Genomic DNA, 20,560 nt, shown 5'->3' with positions numbered 1-20,560 from the left:
TCATTTAAATCTACAATTAGTGTGGATTATCTCTTTCAGTAATTTCACTAAAAGTAACTTTTAATAGTTATTATGTTATGTTATTTAATTATTTAATAGCTCCAACTCAGTCATGATCTGCTCAGTTTGAAGTGACCACATAATGAGAAACCTGGTCGCACACCAGTGTTCTGGTGGTGTAAGCTCACAAAGGTGTAGGCCGCTTGCTTAGTCGACAGAGTTGATCCAGTGCAGAAGCATAAAGCAGGCTTAAGTCTGGAGAAGCCAAAAAAAAAAAAAAAAGAACTACTCCTGAGCAAAGTGTTCTTAATATAGCCGTGTGTAACACCAGTAAATATTTTCCTCACTCCAACTGGAATTACCAGAATCAAAGCATGCTTTAGACATGGGAGAAACCAATTGAGTAAAAGATTTAAAAGGAGGAAAAGGTTGGACCCCAAAAAAAGTGGAATGAAAAAAAAAAGGCTACACTTTGGAACAATTCTGAGCAGCGTGAGGCAGGAGAGTGTACAGACGTCTCAATGCGAACCTTGTTCCCGGGCAGACCACATTTGGGAGAAACGAGAGGTTGGGATGGGGGTGGGGGAGGGATGTTGAAGAAAGGTTAGCTTGGAGGAACAAGACTCCTTTCTCCCCCACCACCCCCCCCCCCCCCCCCCAGCCCCCAGCCCCCACCCGTTGACCCTCCCATGTGACAAGTTGAGCCAACAAGTGCTCCATTCAGCCGGGCAGCGAGAGGAAATGACTGCGAGGCTGAGCGCTGCCTAATGAAAGTAGAGACGCTGGTTATTATTATTGTCTTCATCATCTTTGTCCCAGTTTTATTGCTGGTTGGACGTGGACCAGGATCCGAGCTTATTTCAGAAAGTGTTGTTGAACCGTGTAAAACATCCACACAGAGTTTCATCTATCTACTCTCTGGTCTTCACCTCTTATCTGCAGTTACACAGGATTTTGTAGTGTTTTTATAAGGCTCGGGTCGCCTGTGGTATAACGTTGCGGTGCGATCCACCCATGGGTGTCTGCTTATTTCCGTCGAGAGGCTGCTGTGAGACTGAGTGGGAGATGATGTCTCCACTTGTTTATGGGTATTCAGTTTACCTCCGCCTGATTGTGTTTGTTTGTGGCCGGCTGGTGTGACTTCTGGACTCTGTGGCACCGTTGTTTTTCTTGCTGGACTGAACAAACAGTTTGCTCCTCAGCTAAATAACTGTAATGCTCTTGGCATGTGTCTGTAAGGCTTTTGAGTGTTCCTTGGTGCCGGTCCAGATTGCATCACAGGGCTGGTCACACGCACAGACTGTGATGTTTACCATGGAGGGCACACACACACACACACACACAAACACCCACACACACACACACACACACACACACACACACACACACATACACACACGTGATGACCTAGTTACTTCATATGTCTCTTTTGGACAATCGTCACCAGAAATCATGTGCAGTATGAGATAATAATGTACTTGTTTCAGCAAGGTAACTCTGTTCACTCTGTTTTGAATGTCGTGCCCGTCTCTGGCTCTTATTAACTGTCTGTTCTCCTCTTCCTCAACAGTCCAACAAAGTCCCAGTGGTGCAGCACGCCCACCACGTCCACCCACTGACGCCGCTCATCACCTACAGCAATGAACACTTCTCCCCCGGCACGCCGCCGTCGCACCTCTCCCCAGAGATCCTCGACCCAAAGACAGGTGACGTCTCATCGATTCACTTAACTCCACACTGAAAATCTTAGAGTGACAATAAGACTTGACTTGAAATGTGGCTGTAAAAATTGTAGTTTCTTTTTTTCTTTTCTTTTTTACGGAGCTCAGAGGCGTCATTTCTTTTCAGTTACCATGACTTCAGATAGTGATGAAAAGACAGAGCAGAGAAAAGCATTGAATCATCGACAGAAAACTGCATTGAGTTCAAACTAAAGTGCACTAACGAGCCTGACAGGGTCATGAAGCAGGTTTCTGTGGACAGTCAGTTGCTTTTCCTCCCCCCCTGGAAATCACCAGAGAGAATTCACCACAGCGTCTGTGGAGGAGGAAACAACAAATCTTATACAAATACATTTCAAGCCTGTGCTCAAATGACAAGCTACCGAGGGTTTTGAAAAGATTATTATTTGATGATTAAAAAAAGAGCTTGCATTCTAATAGCAGTTTTTTCTGTCTGTATCACCTGCAGGTATCCCCCGGACACCTCACCCATCAGAGCTCTCTCCATACTACCCCCTGTCTCCTGGTGCAGTCGGTTCCATCGCTCACCCTCTTGGTTGGCTCATGTCACAGTAAGTCCCATATCCTGTCAGCTGATGTGTTCTGTTCCCTAAAAGTGTGAGAACTTATTTGTTTTCCCTTTTCAAAAACTTTATTGACATGATATGACATTACCAGTGAATATGTTGGTCAGCCTTTTTTAAATCAATTTGTGCTGCAAGTACAGTATGTTCACTTGATATGATATGTCATCACTCCACAGTTAATGTTGATGATACTGATGTTGTGATTTTTGTATAAAGTTCAAGTTAAGTCAAGCATGAAGAAAAACATACAAAAGACACATTTTTTTAAAGTTTTTAAAGTAAAATATCAAAATATATAATGAGTTTTATCCTTCATAGTGTAAATGCAGGTGAATCATATCAGCACAATAGGAAATGAAAACATCCAAGTTCACCAGGAGGAATTTATGAACATTTATGGGGTTTTCTACGGGTCTCATAATCAATTGCAACGGTGGTGTTCCACAAGTGGGGGATTTGAGTTGATGAGTAAAGGATTAGTGCTGGTGGGTTTGCAGTCGGCTGTTTGATCCACCTCTCGCTGCAGCTTCACTCACTCTCTCTCTGTCTCTCAGGCAGGGCCAGTCCATGTACTCCATCCCTCCGGGGGGATTCCGTCACCCCTACCCAGCGCTAGCGATGAATGCCTCCATGTCCAGGTGAGCAGATCATATTCCAAAACACCCCCTACACCCTCCACAAACATGCTGTAATCACGTCCGCCCCCTGCCCCCTTTGCAAGCCTTTTTAGACAGGGGTAAATAAATGGCTGGTGTGCACCTAAGGTTCCCATTGTTAAGCAGTGAAGGCAACATTTTATGGAAATCTCACAAATCATGTTTTGAATGGTGTCTGCAGAATTTCAAAAAGTTACTTTTTAAAAGAAAAAAAAACTGTCAGATCACGGACAGCCGGCGGCGTTCAGGACTACAAAGGGATGTGAGGTCTAAGTCTATCACAGACAAGTTCAGCTTCCTAAATAGAGCGGACGCGTTATTGGCATTCAGTACCCCTCTGCTGTGTTTTCTCTCAGAGCTAAACTTCTATGGTCAGACCAGTGCTCTGAGCCATTACACACACACACACACACACACGTAGCGGAAGGATGAAAGGGCTGAGAATCGATCAGGACAAATCAAAGCTCATCTGAACCTACACGTCCCATCAGACTAAACTCTTTGACCCTCTGTCAAAATTGGAAAGATTTGTAGCGGGTCTTCCGGTGTTGGTTTGAGATGAAATATTCAGAGGGGTGTGTCTGTGATCGATAGCATGTGCAGCTCCATCCTGAGGTGAACCCGCCGCGATCAGATCCTCACATGCCTCACACACATTTCAAGACTATCTACTGTGTCGGATTCAGTGCATTCCAAACATTGCACTGATCCACACACAAACACACACACACATACACACAAACAAAACACACACACCAGTCAATCATGACACAAACCTTAATAGGAGCATTTTTTTTAGAATGTGTATCTTGACTGCTTGCCGTCACTTGCAGCAGCTGCAGCCGAGTGATTCACTGGAGACTTAGCAGGATGTTTACCGACACAGTCAGTATAGGTTTATTACCAGGGGAACGATATGGCACCTCCTTGTTTATACAGTATAAATTATTAAATACTTCACAGAAAATAGGAAGCGAAAATATCAACTCCTGATTAAGACGGTTTTACTTAATAGAGGCAGCGACAGTGAACGTTGACTGAGTGAAAACAAGCCTTTTACCATCTTCCTGTGTGAGCTCTCGTTACCTTCTGTGCAGTTTATTGTTGTTCTTGACGGATAGAAAACAGATAAAGAGCTTCAGCACAAGTTCATTGCGGGTTGATCCACACTTCTCACCTCATGCAAGTGCCTGGCCACACTGTGCATTGTCCAGTGTAACATGTCGAGAGGCTTAAATAGAGGAATTTCAACACTATAGAACCGTAACTATAGTATGATAGAGCGGTTTGGAGCTTTGTGCGTTACAATGCTCCATTGTATTATAAAATTGGAAGGTGGGAGAGCCACTTTGTAAAAGGTGATCTGTGTGGACGGCTGTCAGAAAGCTCTCCATGGTCTGGACCGTGGTAAGGAAAGTGGTTTCAGGTGTCATGGCCATGCTGTCACCATGGTAACAACACACTTCACTTTTCTCCAGCCATCGCAGAATAAAGGGGCTTTTGAAAAAGTCTTTATTTGAACAAAAAGCAAGCATGTAACTCTTTGTGCCTATGAATTTAGTCTAGACAGACGCAGTAGGCACAGTGGATTTCTTTTTCCACCGGGTAAGGCAGGGCAGTAACATGCCAAGTGAGTCGGGCCTGCTCAGAAACGTGCTGTCAAACCCAGCCGTTAACATGTCGCCTCCCTTCTTCTTCTCAGCTTGGTGTCCAGCCGTTTCTCCCCTCACATGGTGACTCCGCCCCCGCACGGCCTCCACCAGACGGGCATCCCGCACCCTGCCATCGTGTCCCCGGCCATCAAGCAAGAGCCAGGCGGTGACCACCACGGCTCCTCGATGCATGGGTGAGGATAATTTGTTTCGTCTTCAAAAACTGCTTTTGTTGGCCATCTTGTACCAGAGCCTCTCATTCCCCTTCACGGTTTATTAACTGCATCTTTTTAATGTTTCGGATTAGCAGGAAATCCCCTGCTCCTCCCAAGAAAGAAGAGGACAAGAAGCCTCATATCAAGAAGCCCCTGAATGCTTTCATGCTGTATATGAAGGAGATGAGAGCCAAAGTGGTGGCGGAGTGCACTCTGAAAGAGAGCGCTGCCATCAACCAGATCCTTGGAAGACGGGTAAGTGGCACGGACAGAGGCGTTCATGTGAGTTTATAATGCTGTGTGTGTGTGTGTGTGTGTGGCAGTTCTTTGAAATATTTTGTCTCCGTCCACAGTGGCATTCCCTGTCGAGAGAGGAACAAGCCAAATATTACGAGCTGGCCAGAAAGGAGAGGCAACTCCACTCCCAGCTCTATCCAGGATGGTCAGCACGGGATAACTATGTGAGTGACACACGTCCAACATCAGCTGCTAAATTAATACTTTTTCAAATTTTTTCACCTGTTTCAGCCAAATATAATATGCATAATTTTAGTAACAAGCCTTTTTTCCCTCGCTGAGGTGGTTTAGTTTCGCTATGAAAAATAACGTTGTTTTATCTGCGCAGGGAAAGAGGAAAAAGAGGAAGAGAGACAATAAACCAGACTCAAAACCAGAAGGTAAGAGGCCCTAACTTCCTGAAAGCCACTATTTGTTTTTTTTCTCTTAACATACTTGTGTATGAAAGAACAACTGTAACACTGAGAGGTTTATTTTTCTTGTGAAGCTTGAGTGCAACCTGGGACACTGCATGTTTATCCTGTTATTTTTATCTGCCTCTTTTCTGCATGGATTCCTTTCTTCACTAACACTCACTAACTTCTTTCCCTGCTTCTGTGCTTTGACAAGCAGCTTATGAGGTTCAGTGCTAATAGTGGCAGGTATGTCGGCTGTTGTGCAACTTAATGACAACTGCAATTCCTCCAGAATAACATTCAAATGTGGGCTGAAGTACACATTCATAGTGTGTCATGTTCATAAGTCGTACACCATCTAAATATGTTGAACATCCCGTTTCACTGTCCCGCTTGTGAGGTTTTGTCAAGTCTATTTGAACACATCAGAACTTTCAGCGCCATTAGCGTCACTGTCACTCCTTCACTGCTGTCGCCGGCAGTATTCAGGGACTTGAACCAGATTCTCAGCCAGCAGCCAATCCATAATTCAGCCCTTCGCTTCTCCTTTGTTTTCCTCCCAGACTTCTCCATAAGAAGCAAGAAGCAGTGTGTGCAGTACCTGCCCTCGGAGAAGATGTGTGACAGCCCGGCGTCGTCCCACGGCAGCATGTTGGACTCACCAGCCACTCCCTCTGCGTCCTTGGCCTCCCCCGCCGCGCCTGCCGCCACTCACTCCGCAGAGCAGGCGCAGCCACTCTCGCTCACCACCAAACCAGAAGGACGCATGCACCACCACCACTTCTCCCTAGCCGGCAGGGCCTCTGGATCCACATCTTCTTCTTCCTCCTCTTCTTCTTCCTGCTCATCCCAACCCTCCATTTCCATCCAAATGGGTGGTTCAGGTAGCCATTCGACTACACCCATCCTTTCTCGGCCAATCCCCTTCACCTCCCTGCACCACTCCATGCTGTCCCCACCTTCCCCTTTCCATCAGGCAGCCCTTCACTCCCATCATGCCCTGTTCCAGTCACAGCCCCTCTCCTTGGTAACCAAACCAACTGAATAAATCCGCAAAGGCCATTTCTCTCCCATGTATTGTGCTGTATATTGCTTTACTTTAAAATAGATATTAGTACAACTTTTTTTCTAAATGATGAAAAGGAAGAAATGTTATTAGTCAATATTTGACTGCCTCCTTTTCTACATCTCTCAATGAAACAAAGTGTATTTTTTGTAAAGTTTACTGCAGAACTGGTTTCTTTTTTTTTTGATGCATTTATCCAATGAACCTCTTGTATAAAAGAACCAATGTACATAAAGTTTCTTTATAAAAACAGAAAGGAACAAAAACATGTTTTCTTTTTAGCCAAAACCTGATTAATGTTAGTATTAAGTTTAAGTCATAGTACTGGCCAATAATTGCAGCCCCCCCCCCCCTTTTCAATTCAAGAGCGTGTGCCCCTTCTTTGACATGTTAAATAAACATTTGAAATTGTTTTGTAAAAAAAGAAATGCCTCGCTTTGTCTTTTCACGTGCATTCACACTGTGTTCTTGTCATTTAATAAGAAGAGACGTCTTTAACGAGGTAATGTGGTCAGGGTTAATATTCTCATAATAGGGACCACGGTGCATAAGAAGTTGATCACTGTCTTTGTGTAGGTGTTGGGAATAAAGATTTAATGAGCAGCGTTATGTTATTACAGTCACAATGAAAGTCCATAACACACCTGTCATTTTTTAGGCTTGTGTGATGTGTTAGTTCTGAACAGTGAACTTCTTCAAACCTCACTGACTGGTTAAATGTTTAATAAAGCAGAATTAGGCCAACCACACTGGAAAATGAGTCCCTGAACCAGGCTAGCAAAAAAACATCCAAGCCCCAAAAATAAATACAAATAAAAAAATAATAGACGACTGCTCCTTCTTGGAATACAGTGTCCTGCAAAAACAATGACAAAACAGCAGGTCAGCTCCGTCCCAGCGCTGGGATCCCCTGCCCGGGCTCCCCGTTCCTTTTTGCACTTTTCACTGCATCTTTATTCACCGTTTGGCATACTGCTTAGGCTTTAATTAACTCAGAGGTAATGGGATGGAGCCCCTGGGACCTCATTAGGCATTTCAATTAGCGAAAAAATACACAAGGTAGGTTACAGTTTTTGGTGGCCTTGGAGATGAGGAGTAGTGCCAGGGATGGACCAATTATGTCAGAGAGGGAGGGGGGGCGGTGTGATCTGGGGTACTGGCCTGGTTGAGCCCACTGGCACATGGTGTACATTACACCATTAAAAAGATGCCTTTCCAGATAGTAGACAGCACCAGCAGATATAATGCACCGATGCTTTAATTGATTTTCAGCAGTGTTACATAAATGATCTTGACATTGCAGATCTATAGGAGTCAAAGCCATGTATTAATGCAAATGTTACTTATCATCCTTGCACTGATAATTGTCTGTAAGGACTCAGATGGTGGAGCCAGGAAACATATGTACGCCTAGATATAGACAGCGTTCAATAAAAAAAAAAACTGATGGACTGAGGATGTGTTTCCAAACTGTCAAGTCGTCCATCGAGCCCCCCCCCCCCCCTCTGTTAAGCCATCGTTAGCCGTAATAAGTCTTTGCTTGTTTGCTGCTCTATCTTACATCATTCCGAGCAGAAATCACACAGTGCCACGGCTGCCTGTACTCGCAGCCACTTCACCAGTCTGTCAGGGAAATTACAGGTAATGAGTTGTCAAAACAGCCAGCAAATCTGTCTCCTCAGGGCCAAACATCACGTGCAATGTTCAAGACAGTAGCCTTATTATCAAACTCAGAGTGTCCAAGTGAATGATTTCCAATGTGCTGGTGAATTGCAGGTATTTTTCTGGTAAACATATCTCTATACTGCTGCCTGTTTTTCTTTCTTTTTAAACATTTATTTATTTATTGAAAGGAATCTGTTAAAACATGATTATTACAATCTTTGTGAAAAATGGGTCTTAAAAAATGCACTAGGTCCTAAATACATTAGGTATGTATTACTTATGTCAATGGTCATAACCCACATTGAAAAAACATTTTTTTAAGTCAAATCCTTTGGCAGCATGCATGGTTTGTAATATCTTCCTGTGTTGTATTTTTTTCTGGACAAAAACAGATAGTAGCATGCTCTCATTAATCTACAAGACCAACAGGGAACTGATAACTGACAGCTCACATTTGGTTACAAACAGGGTTTCTGAAGGCTCTTAAAGGGTCTTTAAAAGGCTCAAACTAGATTGCCTGAATTCTAGGCCTTAAAAAGTAAGTAAGTATGTAAGAGACAATACGTTCTAGGTCTTAAACACACTTGGGTAGGTTTTAATTATGTCAACGTTTGTTGAGCATTACTTCCGTTGCACTGTAAAAAGATTTTTAGTTTTTATAAGAGAAATGTTTTGGCCGCATGTTTGTAATGTCCTTATGTGTTGTATTTCTATCTCAAAGATACAGATATTAGCATATAGTAACTGTAATAAACCTACAAACATGACCAACAGGGAACTGATAACTCACAACTGAAATTTAAGGGGATTTGAGTACTGTGGGCTCTTAACAGGTCTAAAAAAGTCTAAATTTAATCTTCTCAATTTTAGGCCATGAAAAGTCTTGAATACATTTAGGTATGTCTTAATTTTATAAATATTATTTTTTTAATTTAAGGCTACGTCCATCGCAGTTTAAAGTTTAAACATTATTAGTTTGTACTGGTGAACTGTTTCTCACTGATGCACAGATTAGCTCGCTGTAATAAAACTACAAACAAGACCAACGTGGATCTGATACCCGATGTCTACAAATACTTCAGAAAAAGACTCCGGACACCTTTCCGGGCTTATTCTCTATGAGGCTACTTCAAATTAAACTAAATCTAATTTTATTTGTACAGCCCATATTCACAAATTGCTTTTTGCTTCAACTTTATTTCAATTTAGGGGGTACTCTAAGTAATTCTGGGATGCTGATATTCCTTCATATTGTGCTTAACATAGATACTAAATTTCATTCATTGTGATCTTAAAGGTAAAAAATAGTAATTGTTGAAACCTGCAGAAACGTTTTACATAGCAGATAAACAAATAGGATTTTTAATACACGTTCATATTTTTTAAATTGAATATACGATGTGTTTTCTGTATGCCCCCACGATCCACTCACAATGTAACATGCCGCTGTTTATCTCTGATAATAACAGATCTGGTTCACATCCACTCAACATCTGCCATGTAAGCACGAGGTCAGATTTAATACATGTTAATTTTTGCTCATTAAATTCTTCCAATCTCTTGCCAAGGTTCTTTTTTGGGGGGCCTTCTTTTGATCTTGAATTTATTCCAGGTTAACCACGCTATAGTTCACGTAATATTGCACCAAGAACTGTCATTTCACAAAAAAAGAAAAAAAAAATTGCATCAGCATCATTAGGCCTATATCAACACAATAACACATCTTGACACTATTGTGCACGCCGACTCCCTGACCTTATATTCCCGTTAATAACAGGATGCTGTGTTTGCTTCACGTGTGGTTTCCCAAAGTGTTATTAATTGATTGTTTCTGTAACATTCACAGAGCTTAGGAAGACTCAGCTGGTGCCTTTGTGGAGCCAGGTATGGCTGGCTGTGAGCTTAAGAACCTCCTTAATGTTTTATTCATACCCATTTGACCTTAAAGATGGAAATGCAAATGTGTGTCAAGAATGAGAGGGATCATTGGACTTTTCAAATGTCAAAGAGGCTGCAACAATTAAGACATATTCATTACATGGACCCACAGGTCCCCCACACCCAGCTGAGATGTAAAACACCTACAATTAACATTTGGATCATTATCTCACCTCTCCAAAGCTGCAGCACAGGCTCAACTGTGATTCCTACAATGTTGTAAATGTAACTGGTGCTCAGCTACAAAGTTAATTGAATTTAAAGTTAATCATTTTCACTTCATTGGTTATTTTTGCACAACAAATATTTGATGTTTTACAGTCCTGCAATCACATGTAGATAAAGTAATCTCTCAGTTTTTGTTTTTTTTAAATTCCCACTGCATATCAATACTGCCATCTGCTGATAAGGTCAAACACTGACACACCCATCTCTTCTGGATTAAATACCCGTGTCTTGTCAGCATCTAACCAGAGGGTGGCAGCACCGCCACAAATGTTAAAGCTGAGTTCTTTAAGAGAAAAAATATATATTTAATTATAACAGATTAAAATAATGGCCATACATCATTTCCCTTTTTACCTCTACAAGTCCATATCAGCTGTGTACAATGGGGGTGTTAACAATAGGAGGATGTCAGCCTCAGAAGCAACTACAGTATATCTGAATCTAAATATTTATTCTCCCTTTGTTTCAACATGTGCCATTCAAATTAATATAAATAATGTGGGGATGATGTCGTCCAGCTGGATTCACAATCATAGTGAGTGGGTCGAATGTGCAAACATGCATTGTTTTACTATGTGCAGCCTTTGTGCAGCGTATGTGCGCAGCAAGAGGGACTTTATATTGTCTCTGTTAGAACAATTAAACACCATCATGTGGCGACAGCGGCCATATGTGTGGCTTGTTCCAGGAGAACATGAAGTATAAGAGGACTTCTTGTCGCCAAACTTGTGGATCTGGGTTTTCAGGTTGGGGGCAGTGGCTGGGAGAGAAGGTGATTGTGAAAGTCAATGTTGGTATTTGAAACCTGAAACTGTGACTTGTTTTTGTTGGTTTCAGATGCAGTTATTTTAATAGTAAATTCGAACTTTGAATGAAATCCGTTTAAAGAGAGGGGGGAAGAATGGTGATCGTCCCTGTGTGTTGTGTTAGGCAGCATGGGAACATTTGATATTGAAGGTTGATGGTTGATGGAGGACTAAAACCTTGCGCCATCTGAACAGTTTTTTCCCTATGGCAGTGGGGCTCACAAACAAGCCCCCTGCCTCACACTGACTCTGCATCACACTGACTCTGCCCCCCCCCCCCTGCACATAATTTATACTTGATATATTAGTGGCACTATCACCAATCTCTGCACCTTAGCACCGCACGTGCCCATAACTCTTGTACTGTATATATTTTGTTCCATTTTGTTCCATATTGTTGTTTTATGTTGTTTTTACATTGTTGTTTCTATATTGTTGTTTCTATATTGTTGTTTTATGTGTATATGTTGTTTTTATATTGTTGTTTTTATATTGTTGTTTTATGTTCAGTGCACCAATGAACGACACCAAGGCAATTTCCTGTATGTGCAATCATACTTGGCAATAAAAAGAATTCTGATTCTGATTCTGATTCTGAAGAAGACAAATAAGCTTAATTTATGGGCAAACTAGAAGTACTAATTAGAGAGAGTGCGTTTCTCCATCAATCTTCTCTAAATTACACCCACTAATAAATATTACTCCTATTTTTTATCAATATGAATAATTCTCTGAGAAACCAACGAAAATGTAAGAAAAAAATGTCCTATCTCACAGTGTTAAAGAGAGTGGGGTTAGGGTTTAAAACTGTTTCACAGAATTTATTGGTTTCTTCCCTGACTCGTACCACATCCTTCCGAAGTTTCCTTCTGATCCAGCTGGTAGTTTTTGCCTGATTCTGTTGCTGATGGTAATAAACAAATTTAACAAATATAAATGTAAATTCGCAAACAAAACAACAATCTTTGAAGGAAAAGGAGTGATAGCCTACATATCAAAAATGTCTTCATCAAAATGGAAAAACTAAAACATGTAAAAACTATAATCGCTTTTAATTAACGTTTGTAGATTAAATTCATTTTTTGCTATATTAATTATTTATTTCATTTCTTAAATTCATTTTAACTTTAATTTCATGTTGGATATGCTCATTTATAAATATATATATATTTTTCTGTTTGTATTTTAATGCCAGGGATATTCCTATGTGTTGGTGACTCCATGTCGTGCCGTGTAATAAAGTGGTTCTTGTTATAGCTTCACTCCGCCTGCAGGTGGCAGCAGAGCCTCACGTGCGTGTTTTGGGCAGCAGAAGAAGAGCTGGCTGGCTTGTACCCGGAAGAAGGAACAGGATTTGAGTTGTCAAATCCTTCAACCTGTCGAGTGGGATTTGTCATCGCGGATTGTGACGTGTTGAGCTCGAAGCGGACACACACTGGGACACGCTGGACGGTGTGTGTTTTCTCTGGTGACACGATGAAGACGCTTTTCCTGCTCCTCACGATATCTCTGTGTTTCTGCTCTGTCTCAGGTGAGTGGAGTTGCGATTTGTTTGCCTTTCTTCCTCCTTCAGACCCACTGTCAGAGAAATATTGGTTTAATCACCCATGTTAGCTAATGAAGCTAATGTCGGACAGTAGCATCCTGACACGACGCAGACGGTGTCAGGTTAAACTAACCACATAGGCCACCCTGAATGGAAACAACTCTCTGTTTAAACCGCAACCGCGTTTATTCCCTGTTATAAAACCACAAATACAACAGTAAATAGAACGATCCACACAGTAAAAAATGCTCTTATTAAAATCATTTCTAGTTTGAGGGCCAGGGAATCTAACTGCCAACCACAGTCTTATTTCTATTGTTCAACATTCATTCTCCATAAAACCTGTCACCTCCAAGTTCCTGTTGATTACAGTTTGGGGACAACGTTTGTTTAAATAATGAATCCTCTAAAACTAGAATTTGACCCTCACCAAGATGTGGCCATAAGGTGGTGAATAATACATCTACGCACCTCAGATGACAATGAGCTTTTCCTGACAAATTTTCACAGGACCAATTTGCCTGGTTACTATCCATCGTTTGATCAGCGGTGTATGAACCTTGGGTAAACGATTAAGTGTGTTACATGGGTAGACCCACACTGTCGTATTCAGGGTACATGTACACCAGTGGTCACCAGCCTTTTTGGCCCCAAGATCACTTTTTAATTCCAAATGTAAGCCTAGATCTTAGATTACATCACATTTCATATAGCTGACACTTTTATCCAAAGCTACTTACAATAAGTGCATTCAACCATGAGGGTACAAACCCAGAAAAACAAGAATAAAGAAAGTACCATTTCTTCAAGAAAGCCAAACTACAAAGTGCTGTAAGTAAGTGCCATTTAAGTTCTACTAAATTGTTAGTTTAAACTTTTATTCAAGGGTATAGTCGCAAGAGGTGTGTTTTTAGTTTGCGGTGAAAAGATGTATAGACTATCTGCTGTCCTGATGTCATTGTGGAGCTCATTCAACCATTTTGGAGCCAGGACAGCAGACAGTCATGATTTTGTTGATATCTTCCAAAAATGCACTTAGGAGGGTAATACTCATAATTTTTTGTCTATTTCTGTGGAAGACTGAATGTACAAGAAACAAATATGCATAAAGAAGGGCAGTTGTGCAACTTTTTCTATTCAATGCACAATATTAAATTTAATTTCAATTCATATCTGCAATGCAAAATATGTAGCGTCTCAGTTCCACAACATGTTCTGCAGGGGAGCTGCTACTGCAGCACAATGTTTTTACATATAGGCCTCGATTTGCATATGGCCACAAATATAATTATTGCACTGTTTGAAATGTACACTCTTGTGCAATCCAATACAGTACACTGCCATACATTTGTTACATTTTCAAAGCTCAGTTTTATCAAAATGTCTGCTGTCCCGTTCTGCCCTTATCGTGCATGTGATTCTCACAAAGCAGTCGAGAATGCAATGCGCTCTGTTCACCTAGTGGCATAGCTTTTCCTATTACTTTTTGTTCTTTTCAATCGTCTCTCTCCTCTAATCACCTGTCTTTTTTAAAAATTAATTATCACAAATGGCCAAAATAATAATGAATCTAAAATATTTTTTAATAATGTAATTTGCACTCAATTATCCTGTACACAAACTACATAAATTGGTGACAAATTAAAGGAACAACAAACAATTGTCTTAATAAAGTGCTGGAACACAACATGCTGCCAGAACAGCATCCGTGCATCTTGATACGTTATACCTGGCTTCAAGTCTGCGGAACAGTGCTGGAGGGATGAATGAGAGTGGTGTCCAACGGGATGGTTCAAAAATCTCCACAGGTCTGTGTAGAAATCTTGTGATCACAAAGGCCGACGCATATAATTCAAATGATCATTTTCATTTTCATACTGTTCATGCCATTTAGTGACTCCTCATTCCTATGGAGCCTGTATGGAGTTATATTTCCAAGAATGGGGGAGGAGACAGAGAGCAGTCATTTCTTTGCCTACCTTGTCTCTACAGCTGTACTGGTGGCAGTGCTTTACATCACGATTTACATTCCAAGCTGTTTTGCAGCGTGCAGAGGCTGACTCCTTTGTACTGATGTCATGGCCATCATGTTACTCTACACCGCATATAATCCATTCAGATAATCTAATAATGCAAAATAATTTGATAAAATTGGGGGAACTAACAAGAACAAGATAACTGAGGACATTAATGAAAAGATGGGACAAATATTCAAACGGTTACAGCTGGAATATAGGTATAGTAGTGAAAGGCAAGCAAACAGAAAATGGCAGCATGCATTGCTTTTATTATCGGATTACTTTGTCAGTTGTTTAAGTTCTGTGTTCTAATGTCAATGTTAAAATCTTCTTTGATTTACTTGCAGAGGCTCAAGCACAAGAAGTTGTGGTTCCTGCTTCAAAAAAAATAGAACAAATCCCTCCTGTTCAGGCAAACAGCACCGGCAATCTAGCCAAGGCGGGGAAACCTGAAGAGAGGTCTGAAAATAAAAGTCAGGCCCTGACCAAAATACCAGATGATGTAACCAAGAAAAACCTGTCTGATACAACGACAAAAAGTCAGGATAGCGATGGCCCAACGACAACGGTTCAGAAGCAAGTGCCTGTTTTGACAAAGCACACCGAGATGGTAGAGCAAAAACCGGATGTCAAGAAGAAAGATTCAACTGAGGAAAAACCAGAAGTAAAAGTAGCCGAGAGTAATCCAGGAGAAGGAACTGAGAAAATAACAGATGAAGAAGCAACTGACAAAAAAACAGAAGTAAAAGCAGCTGAGAGAAATCCAGGAGAAGAAACTGAGAAAATAACAGATGACGAAGCAACTCACAAAAAACCACAAGATGAGATCAAGAAGGAAGGTCCAGACGGAGAAGAAGATGGAAATGATGGAAAAACAAAAGATAGACTTCAGCTTAATTTACCTGGAATGGGGGAGGAGACAGAGAGCAGTCATTTCTTTGCCTACCTTGTCTCTACAGCTGTACTGGTGGCAGTGCTTTACATCACCTACCACAACAAGCGCAAGGTACATCTTTGGTTCCCACTCAGACCACTTTGAAGTTACTAATACTAATTTGGGTCAACCATTGTTGTCTGTGTATTGTTTTTTCAACATCAGTAGATGTAGAAGAATGAAACTCAAACATTTGAGCTCTAGCTCTGTCACGATTCTATTTTCACTCAGATATCCACCATATGTAATGGAAATAATTTTAACTCATGGTAGTGTCTAATTTTATGAATGCTAAATAGCCTGTGAAGCATATTTTAATGGATATTTTCCCCTTTGTTTAAAAAAAAGAAAATCATTGTCGATACAATCTTCACTTGACAAATATATTCTAAATATATTTACATATATCTCGTGCAGACGAGAACACAAACAAACATACTGGCCCAATAGGTGGCGATAAAGACTTTATCCACGATCCGTCAAATTCCAGAGACAGAAAAACATTGTGGTCCAAGTAAAATAAGTCAGGGGTTATACTTGTGATCCTGGTAATGTGGTGCCGTAATGATTTATTTAGCTGCAAACTTGTAATTAGACCCCAGCAGTGTCAACCAAACAGACGGAAAAAACGCTATATAGCTGCCGTTTCTGATTCATGCTCATTACACTAAGGAACATTGGGCATACAGGAAGTACGCTGTGATGTCATCGTTTGCTAAACGCTCCATTTTACATTTTACATGACAATCTGGCATTTGTAAAATCATTTCTTTTTTTCTTCCCATTTTCTTTGAAGACTAAGCTAGCAAATTGAAACAGACAATATTGAAGCATTTTTTTTCTTTCTCTGTTTTTTAGATTATCGCCTTTCTTCTGGAGGGAAAGAAATCCAGATCCACTCGTCGACATAATTCAACAGAATACCACAAGCTGGAGCAGGAGGTAAATTGATGATGTACCCTCCCCACACTTTTCACTCTACCTTTCTAATCTACTGTCATCAACTAAGTTGTGATTTATGAATTTTCTGCATTGTCTTTCAGCTGTGACCTGAAGTCAATCTTATGAAGCTATTACCTGGAGCAGCTGTTTGCACTATGGGTTTTGTGAGAAGTGGGCGAGCGGACATCGGCGTTAGATATTTTCTTGGATGTTCTCCACGTCGATTTCAACTTGTGTTAATTGCTCTATTTTGTATGTTTTTTTTTTTTAGATGCTCATTGCATGACTATGCAGATTACACTGTTGCCTTATTGAGGGACTTAGTAAGTGAAGGTTTAAAAAAAAAATAAAAAGCATGTTCTTTTTGCACTTGCGTCGCTATTCCACTTTTGAGGCAATCATATAATTTGACCGGACTCAGGTTATTTCTGTAGCAGATAAAAAATGAGCTGTTTGGAATCCAGCCTTCTTTGTATAGTACATTAGTGATGCACTGTGTACGTAAATAAGCCATTTGAATAGTTGTAAAGTATCAGGTGTGTAAACTTTCTGTGCAGATGTTTTAGTTGTCTCTTAGATAAAATGTATTGAGGTTCACTTTAGATGTACAGAAGTACCACAATAGGATTTCGGCTCATGGTGTTGGCCAGTTGAATGTTATAGCAACCTTTATTTTCAGATGTTTGCAGTTTTCTTCCACTTCAGCTTCTTAAAGGCTGATTTGCAAACATGCTGACAGATAAAGATAGAAAAAAATAGCTTATCTTTAAAAAAAAAGGTTTTCTATTTTTCCTACAGGAGGATGAAGGGATCAACACCTCTCTCATAGCTTCCTGGTACATATAGCTCTAATACAGCTAAGCTAGGCATAAAGACTGCATTTCTATGAGAGAAGGTAACTAAATCTACCCTCAAGCTCACTTGGTTTGTTTACTCCAAACCAAAAGTTATGTGTTAAGGGTTGCATGGTTGCAGTTTTGCAAGGTTCCTTGTGTCAAGACCAATTGAGCGGTAGGGGGATTTGTGTTAAGGTAAGCTAGCCCTCTGCTAGTTGGAGCTTCATCTTTAGTGAACAGGCTGTTATCAATGTTCTCATCTCAATCTTCAAGCAAAATTTTCAAACATGTTGAGCCGGTGGATTTAAATGCAGGGAAGGAACTTAAGTTTTAACTGCTGTCAGGGTGGTGGGTTATAATCAAAACGGTGAACTGGAAGAGGACACTGGCAAACAGCTGCATTGTTTTGTCCGTTGTGGACTTTGGACACGGTCTCTGCGGATAAATCGATTGACCACTAATGCATTATATTTAAACTCTCCTCTTGAGAAGATGTGTGTGTTGATGTTTAAAGCTGACTTGTGCCAAATTATGATTTAATGTGAATCAGTGTGTGACTTTTGTAATGTGCCTGTTTCTTAATTTAATGCTGTTTTTTTTTTTTTTTACTGGGTCATAATCTATTGGAGGGCTGCTGTGTTGAAAGGATATGTTGTCAGTTTTATCTTAGCAGAATCAAAGTATGTCCCAGAAATATATTTTTATTGTGAAATCTGCAAAGCTGTAGTTTGAATAGTCATTCGTCGTTACAGTTTGGCCAAAACCTCAAATGTTTAATGACCTTATACAGCTAAATCGCTTAAGCATAAGGTTTATTGGATTTTTGTTCAAAAATGGCTCTCTATAAAAACACTGTCCTTCAAATTTTTCATTGCTCATCCAACTAACAAGACTATTGCCTCTAAAATAAATGCTATTTGTACTTTCGGGTGACAGATGAGTTGTATTCCTGAACTGCCTTCACAGCTGCTTTGCTAATTCATGTTCTGACTTTATGTTTTAAGATATTTATTTGAATATTAGTACCAATACAATGATGTATAAAGGTATCCAGAACAAGCCAACATCCCTGTGTATATGGAAAAATATATCAATCATTTATATTTATGGTATAAAAGTACAATTTGTCATCCACAGGTTATCAAGAAAAAAAGAGGCTGTGTAATGATTGATTGGGTCGGAAAGAAGAAACATATTTCACCAGGGATGGGAAATTAAATTATAATAATCGCAATAGAAATTTTACTTAAGTTCATAGTATAAAGATTTATTGCTTATTCATTGTGCACAACATGTTGTAATGATCTACCTCAGATTTGTAGAATGTTTTGCTGTTTAAAACCACAACTTTCACTCGGGAGCAAAATTATTATATTTTCAAAGATTCATGTTATTTCTATATTTAAATAGTATTAAAGTATTACAAATCAAATAATTCTTTCTTTGGTCCTAAAACTGGTTTAATTAAGAATCCGTTAGAAGGGAATTCTCTGCTAACTGAAAACTCAGACATCCAAAATGTCCCCAATTACTTTTCAGGGGTCAAAAAGCAAGAGGCAAGCAAGCACTGGTCTTTTTACGAGTATGTGTTGGTTTTAATAGAACATCATTCTGAAAGTTGTAAAACATTGTTTATGTGCGGTGGGTTTTTTTCCACACACACAAACACACACACACCCCCCACACACACAGTATATGTACAGATTTTTACACACAATAGGTCCTCACAGTGCCGTCATATTCCTGGACTCTTCTTCGTAAATGTCTGGTATCTCTCCGATGGACGAGGGCACCATTCGGACGGAGTTGCACCCACGAAGCACCATCTCATAGCGGATGAGCTGCTTCCAGAAGCCCACGTTCGGCCGCACCATGGGTCTGGAGGTCCTCACGGTGCCGTGGGCCTCCAGGAGAGAGAGGCCGCCGTGGCGCATGAGGAAGGCGATGCACAGCGCGGAGGAGCGGCTCACACCCGCGTTACAGTGCACCAGCGTGCGGCCTCCGCCCTCTGCAGTCCGCTGGATGATGTCCGACACCCGGTCGAAGTGATCGATGAGAGGGGAGCCCGGGGAGTCGGACAGCGGGATGTGGATGTGCTCCACCCCGGCGGCAGGAGGACAGCTCCACCTCGTCTCTGTGACACTGATGATACAAGAGATTTTACAGCGACTGACCTGAGCGGCGTCTCGGGCCGCTCGGCCATTACTGAGGTAGAGATGCTCGGTGACCTGACACAGGCCGGACAGACCTGCAGGACCAGACGGACTCATACACACAGATCCACCGCATGGGTTCCACCCACACGGTCTATTGTACACGGTCTCTCTGTAGATCCACCGACGCTCTGGTGAAACTGCGCGGGACGGCCTGGCACTGGTAGGGCAAGTCAGGACGGACAAACCTCGTGTATGCGCACACTTTGTCGCCCCCTATTGGAAGAGTTTATTTATTTTAATCATAAACAAAAATACATTGGTGATTCATATATTGACCTAGTTACATTTGAGATGTTCCGTATGACTGATTTTTATTGATGCTGTGCCAATCTATGATTAAAAACCATACATATATTTTACAAAAAATTACACAAATATTTAAATAAAGGGAGCTCAATAATGAGTTAGAACAACCAATCACACCCGGCGGCCAAAAACTCCACTACTCTTGGCCTGTATCATTTTTTTCTTCCAAACAAGCTTTTTATTACCCTTTCAAAGAATTTCCTGATTCTCTACTGTCCACTTTGACGCACGGCAGGTGGAACATCACCAGCTGACCTGCTGCCATTATTGGTCATTTGTAAAAGATGAGCTTTGCAGATTGGAAGCTACCTGTGACGCAGAGGTTGAATGTCATCCCATGGCATCTCTTCTGAGGAAGTGAAGGACACGTCAACATCTAGTACCAAACCCATAATGTAAACATTAGTTTCCTTCTGACTGCCTCATGCAGCATTATGTTCTCTGACTTCTGAGAAGAAGAGGAAGAAAGAAGAAAGCAGATATACAAGTAAATTAAGCCTACTTGCTCATCTGGCTTAGTATAATAGTTTCCTGTA

At 40.9% G+C, this 20,560-nt stretch overlaps 3 protein-coding genes across 5 annotated transcripts in view; 2 read left to right on the top strand and 1 right to left on the bottom strand.

Annotated features, from left to right (window-relative positions):
* Nucleotides 1–6,970, top strand: part of tcf7l1b (transcription factor 7 like 1b) — a 33,050-nt gene extending 26,080 nt beyond the window's left edge. The window contains exons 5-12 of one of the 2 annotated variants that reach the window (XM_053420283.1): nt 1,571–1,706; nt 2,191–2,293; nt 2,863–2,946; nt 4,667–4,810; nt 4,927–5,086; nt 5,185–5,292; nt 5,457–5,508; nt 6,087–6,970. In XM_053420283.1, the coding sequence (XP_053276258.1) occupies nt 1,571–1,706; nt 2,191–2,293; nt 2,863–2,946; nt 4,667–4,810; nt 4,927–5,086; nt 5,185–5,292; nt 5,457–5,508; nt 6,087–6,571 (1,272 nt within the window). In that variant the 3' untranslated portion in view covers nt 6,572–6,970. Of the gene's footprint in view, nt 1–1,570; nt 1,707–2,190; nt 2,294–2,862; nt 2,947–4,666; nt 4,811–4,923; nt 5,087–5,184; nt 5,293–5,456; nt 5,509–6,086 lie in introns of both variants that reach the window. The other variant, XM_053420282.1, reaches the window with a different exon arrangement.
* Nucleotides 6,971–12,537: 5,567 nt separating this feature from the next.
* tgoln2 (trans-golgi network protein 2) lies at nt 12,538–18,435 on the top strand. Its single transcript, XM_053420284.1, has 5 exons — nt 12,538–12,757; nt 15,138–15,526; nt 15,605–15,796; nt 16,583–16,666; nt 16,768–18,435. Exons 1-5 carry the CDS (start codon nt 12,703–12,705, stop codon nt 16,771–16,773), a joined length of 726 nt encoding a protein of 241 aa, XP_053276259.1. The 5' UTR covers nt 12,538–12,702; the 3' UTR covers nt 16,774–18,435.
* Nucleotides 18,436–18,485: 50 nt separating this feature from the next.
* Nucleotides 18,486–19,885, bottom strand: LOC128437966 (dual specificity protein phosphatase 18). 2 transcript variants are annotated; one of them, XM_053420287.1, is made up of 2 exons: nt 19,751–19,885; nt 18,486–19,644 (listed from the first exon to the last, which is right to left on the bottom strand). In XM_053420287.1, exons 1-2 carry the CDS (start codon nt 19,789–19,791, stop codon nt 19,227–19,229), a joined length of 459 nt encoding a protein of 152 aa, XP_053276262.1. In that variant the 5' UTR covers nt 19,792–19,885; the 3' UTR covers nt 18,486–19,226. The 2 variants fall into 2 exon arrangements, with proteins under 2 accessions (XP_053276262.1, XP_053276260.1); XM_053420285.1 differs by having other exon boundaries at nt 18,492–19,877.
* Nucleotides 19,886–20,560: the final 675 nt, after the last annotated feature.

Source organism: Pleuronectes platessa, chromosome 4 (assembly GCF_947347685.1).
Source record: "Pleuronectes platessa chromosome 4, fPlePla1.1, whole genome shotgun sequence".
Classification (NCBI taxonomy): Eukaryota; Metazoa; Chordata; class Actinopteri; order Pleuronectiformes; family Pleuronectidae; genus Pleuronectes; species Pleuronectes platessa.
This window is presented reverse-complemented; position numbering and strand designations above follow the sequence as displayed.

What these genes read in the sequence shown, in the direction of transcription:
- tgoln2 (XM_053420284.1), top strand. Translation starts at nt 12,703, where the DNA reads ATGAAGACGCTTTTCCTGCTCCTCACGATATCTCTGTGTTTCTGCTCT. An exon ending in AAGAAGCAACTGACAAAAAA is followed by an intron (nt 15,527 to 15,604) that starts ACAGAAGTAAAA and finishes ACTCACAAAAAA; the next exon opens with CCACAAGATGAGATCAAGAA. An exon ending in CCTACCACAACAAGCGCAAG is followed by an intron (nt 15,797 to 16,582) that starts GTACATCTTTGG and finishes TCTGTTTTTTAG; the next exon opens with ATTATCGCCTTTCTTCTGGA.
- LOC128437966 (XM_053420285.1), bottom strand. Translation starts at nt 19,772, where the DNA reads ATGAGTCCGTCTGGTCCTGCAGGTCTGTCCGGCCTGTGTCAGGTCACC.